This window comes from Podarcis raffonei, chromosome 2 (assembly GCF_027172205.1).
Source record: "Podarcis raffonei isolate rPodRaf1 chromosome 2, rPodRaf1.pri, whole genome shotgun sequence".
NCBI classification, from domain to species: domain Eukaryota; kingdom Metazoa; phylum Chordata; class Lepidosauria; order Squamata; family Lacertidae; genus Podarcis; species Podarcis raffonei.
Window position 1 is genome coordinate 66,967,101 of NC_070603.1, and position 3,944 is coordinate 66,971,044.

The 3,944-nt window shown below is 41.8% G+C and overlaps 1 protein-coding gene across 1 annotated transcript; it reads right to left on the bottom strand.

Moving 5' to 3' along the window:
* MED7 (mediator complex subunit 7) lies at positions 1–3,329 on the bottom strand. Its single transcript, XM_053377107.1, has 2 exons — positions 3,211–3,329; positions 1–967 (listed from the first exon to the last, which is right to left on the bottom strand). The coding sequence occupies exon 2, from the start codon at positions 948–950 to the stop codon at positions 258–260; it is 693 nt and encodes a 230-aa protein (XP_053233082.1). The 5' UTR covers positions 951–967; positions 3,211–3,329; the 3' UTR covers positions 1–257.
* Between the last annotated feature and the right edge of the window lie 615 nt (positions 3,330–3,944).

Consider the following 3,944-nt stretch of genomic DNA (forward strand, 5'->3'; position numbering starts at 1 on the left):
TTTACAGAATAAAACCATCTATCTGTTTTACTTTTATTTAAAGCCAAGTAGACAAAAACATAGTGCACACTAAAATACTATAAAAATAAATCAGAGTTTATTGTCTCTTACAGACCATGTTCCATGATTGCTCATTAAGTATCACTATCAAAAGGCAGCATAGAAGAAAATCTCACACTCTACTGAACTCTTCAGCATCAGTTTCATTTTCACTCCCAATAACTTTTATTAACTCAAAATAAGCCTACAAAGAGTCTTTATGTCATTTCATCAATAATGCTACACATGTTTGCATCTTTATCCAAAACCTGATCCTTCTTGAGGTTAGAGCTTGCTCTCTGCTGGTCATTCTGTCCAATGCAACTGAGACTGTCTTCATGGTCCAAAGGTTCAGTTTTTATCCTCATCCCTCCATCTGAGTGAGGCAAGTCATCTGGCAGAGAGGCCAAGCAGTTCTGGATCATTTCAACAACTCGTTCTAAATGCTTCTGGAACCTCTCTGCAGTTTCCAAACGCTGACGTTTCTGCACTTCCATCATGACTCTCAATGTCTCTCTGGCTTGGTGGGGTCGATATTCATTTATAAGATGATGCACATGAACAAAAAGCAGTTTTAAGTCTTCCAGTTTCTCCTCTCGTTTTATGCTGCCTGGGCTCCTTATCAATATATCCAAAAGGTCCAAGAAGTTGATCAGGATAGACATGTTGAGTTTCCTCAGTTCTTTCTTATGGTCAAACTGCATGGGATGTAATCGCTCAATGCCTTGGCTTTCCAATGGTCGAATAATTAGTTCATCACACTGAAACTGGTTTCCAAACATCATGTAGCTATCTTTAATTGGTGGCGGTGGCTTCGGGGTGATACCTTTACGGATATTTTCATCTGTATATTCTTTAATATATTGCATTGGAGGTGCAGGGAGGGCACTCACTTGCTGAGGTTCACCCATTGTGGAAGATCAAATCACTAAAATAATGAACAATTATTTAGAATGTTAGTTTTAGAGCAAAAAACAACAACTACCATATTTTAATACCAGTAACTAGAGAAAAAAGTATTTATAAACTAGAAGAGAATGGTTTGTTTAATTTTTCCTTTTCCTTTTAGGCCTGCTATGGGAGAAAAATTACTAAGAAAAATACTTACTAGCTACTTCAGGCTTCCTTAGCCTCAGCCCTCCAGATGTTTTGAGACTGCAATTCACATATACCTGACCACTGGTTCTCCTAGCTAGGGATCATGCGAGTTGTAAGCCAAAAACATCTGGAGGGCCGAGGTTGAGGAAGCCTGAGCTACTTAGTTGGGCTCCTTTGAATGTTTCACAACAAACATTACTGAGAATTTAAAATAAAATATTGACAGAAATGGTAATTTGTGCTACATTTAACAAGACAGAGGCAGCAACTATTCCACAATATTTCAGAAACAGAACTCATTTCAGAAAGCACCTTAAATTACATGGACACCACAGCTTGCATTACATAAATCCATGTATTTTGCAACCATGCTGTGAATTTAGAGTGCAATCGTATATACACACTTACTCAGAAGTATTATTATTATTTATTTAGTAAATTTATCAGTCACTTTTTCTTGCCAACTCAAAACAAAAGACCACAAAGCGACATTAAAATGAAACAAAAATACATTAAAATATTGCATTAAAAATACATTATAGTCCCACCCCATGCTAAGAGGCCACAGACAGAAGCCAAAGGCTTCTTTAAAGAGGATGGTTTTTGCTTGGTGCCTAAAGATATATGGGACTTAATGGGATTTACTCCCAGGTAAATGTTTAAATAGCATGGTTTCCGTGTTGCTCATGGATCAGGGAGCAACGCACGGTCACCTCGCTTACTTTTTCCTGATCCAAAACAATTCCTCCCAGTAACAAACACTACTGTTATTATTTATTAAATTGATATACAGTGGTACCTTGGGTTAAGTACTTAATTCGTTCCGGAGGTCCGTACTTAACCTGAAACTGTTCTTAACCTGAAGCACCACTTTAGCTAATGGGGCCTCCTGCTGCTGCCGTGCTGCCGGAGCCCGATTTCTGTTCTCATCCTGAAGCAAAGTTCTTAACCTGAAGCACTTTTTCTGGGTTAGCAGAGTCTGTAACCTGAAGCATCTGTAACCTGAGGTACCACTGTACTGCCCTTCATCCAAGTACTACAAAGCAGTTTACGGTATAAAAACAAATCTTGGCTGTGAGTTCTGGAACAGCCGCTCCCTTCCTTCCTGGCCTGAGAGGGTGGAGCCCGGACTGACTGCACCTACAAAAGCCGAGCTTATTTTTAGGGGCTTTGGTCAATACAATTTTTTTGCACATTTAAATTTTTCATGACTTAATGCAGAAATTGTTCACTTTGGTTGTAGTCTTTCTGATATGTTTTAATTTATTTACAGCTACTTCTGCTACGTTTGCGATTATGTACACATAATTGTACACATTATTGGCCACCTCATGAGAAGAGAAGACTCCCTGGAAAAGACCCTGATGTTGGGAAAGAAGGGGACGACAGAGGACGAGATGGTTGGATGGTGTTCTCGAAGCCACAAACATGAGTCTGACCAAACTGCGGGAGACAGTGGAAGACAGAAGTGCCTGGCGTGCTCTGGTCCATGGGGTCACGAAGAGTCAGACACGACTAAACGACTAAACAACAACACATTTTCCTGCCGTAAGCCACCTTGAGCATGGTTTTAACAATGGAAAGGTGGCATACAAATAAAATGACAAAAATATGTAACATCGTAACAATCATCAGAATCACACACACACAAAATTTGAACGCCCATAGATTGTTTAATTAGCCAAAGTCCTGGAAGGAGAGGAATGTTTTCGCCTGGCGCCTAAAGATAACCCGACTCGACTTCTGTGGACTGTAAGGATTTAATGTATTTTTAATATAATGTATTTTTAATATAATGTATTTTTAAAAATGTAATATGGGCGGCTGAGTCGACCTTAGTGCGTTTTCACTGTCGTGAAAGGGGAAAAAAGTCTCTTCTGAAGATCCCTTCCAGCTCAAGTAGCAGTTTAGATTCTCACCATTTTTAGAGGGAGGGGCAGACAAGAGCTTTTGAAACGGCGGGCAAATGGCGGTTCAAAATCAAAAGGAACCCCGCCCCCCGCAACATTCCCCCCCCCTCTTTAGAAGCCCTGGCCCTATCTGGTTCTGCAGGCACAAATCGGCGCAACTCACCTGGTCTCCCTTCGCAGCTGCCGCCTCCGTTCCTGCTTCGCTTCCCTCCGCTTCTTCCCTCCCCGCAACTACCGGCACAGAGCCACTTCCGGCTTCCTGCCTCCCTATTGGCTGACGCGTCGGGACGACAGGCAGGGGGAAAGGCAGTGGGTGGGGGGACGGAGGGCGGGAGCAACAGCCATAGACTTAACCGCGGGCGGAGTTGCTTTCTGATTGGCAGCTCCTAATATCCAAGGAGGTTTCGTCATCCTCTTCGCCATAGATATTAGAACGCGGAGCCTCCTAGACTGGCCATTCTTCCACGCACAGGACTTCCTGGTTTCTTTGTGATTCTGGTCTCATCATTGAAGGGGTGAGATCACAAGAGAAGCTCAGAGGAGACCATGCCAAAAATGCAGTTTCTTACTTTCCCGACACCATAAGATCCCAGGGTGGGCTACATCAATTTAAAATTTTATGTTAAAACAATTTAAAAACAAATTACGATCTCATGAATAGAATGGCTTCTAATATATGCATACTGTATATGCTTTTTGGGGTAAAAAATTAAAGGTGGTCCTGAAATATAAGTGCTCTGTGTGTGCCAGCACAAAATGGCTGCCTTTGGCAAAAGGAGGGGGAAAGTGGCAATACAGTACAGAGTGTTTGTGAGCACTGACACAAAAATACCCTGGCAGTTGTCAAAGCTCAGGGTAAAGAGGTGCGTCTTCAACACAAGCTACAGAAATCTGTGG

Excerpts from the sequence above, each read along its gene's own strand:
- MED7 (XM_053377107.1), bottom strand. The coding sequence starts at position 950 with ATGGGTGAACCTCAGCAAGTGAGTGCCCTCCCTGCACCTCCAATGCAA.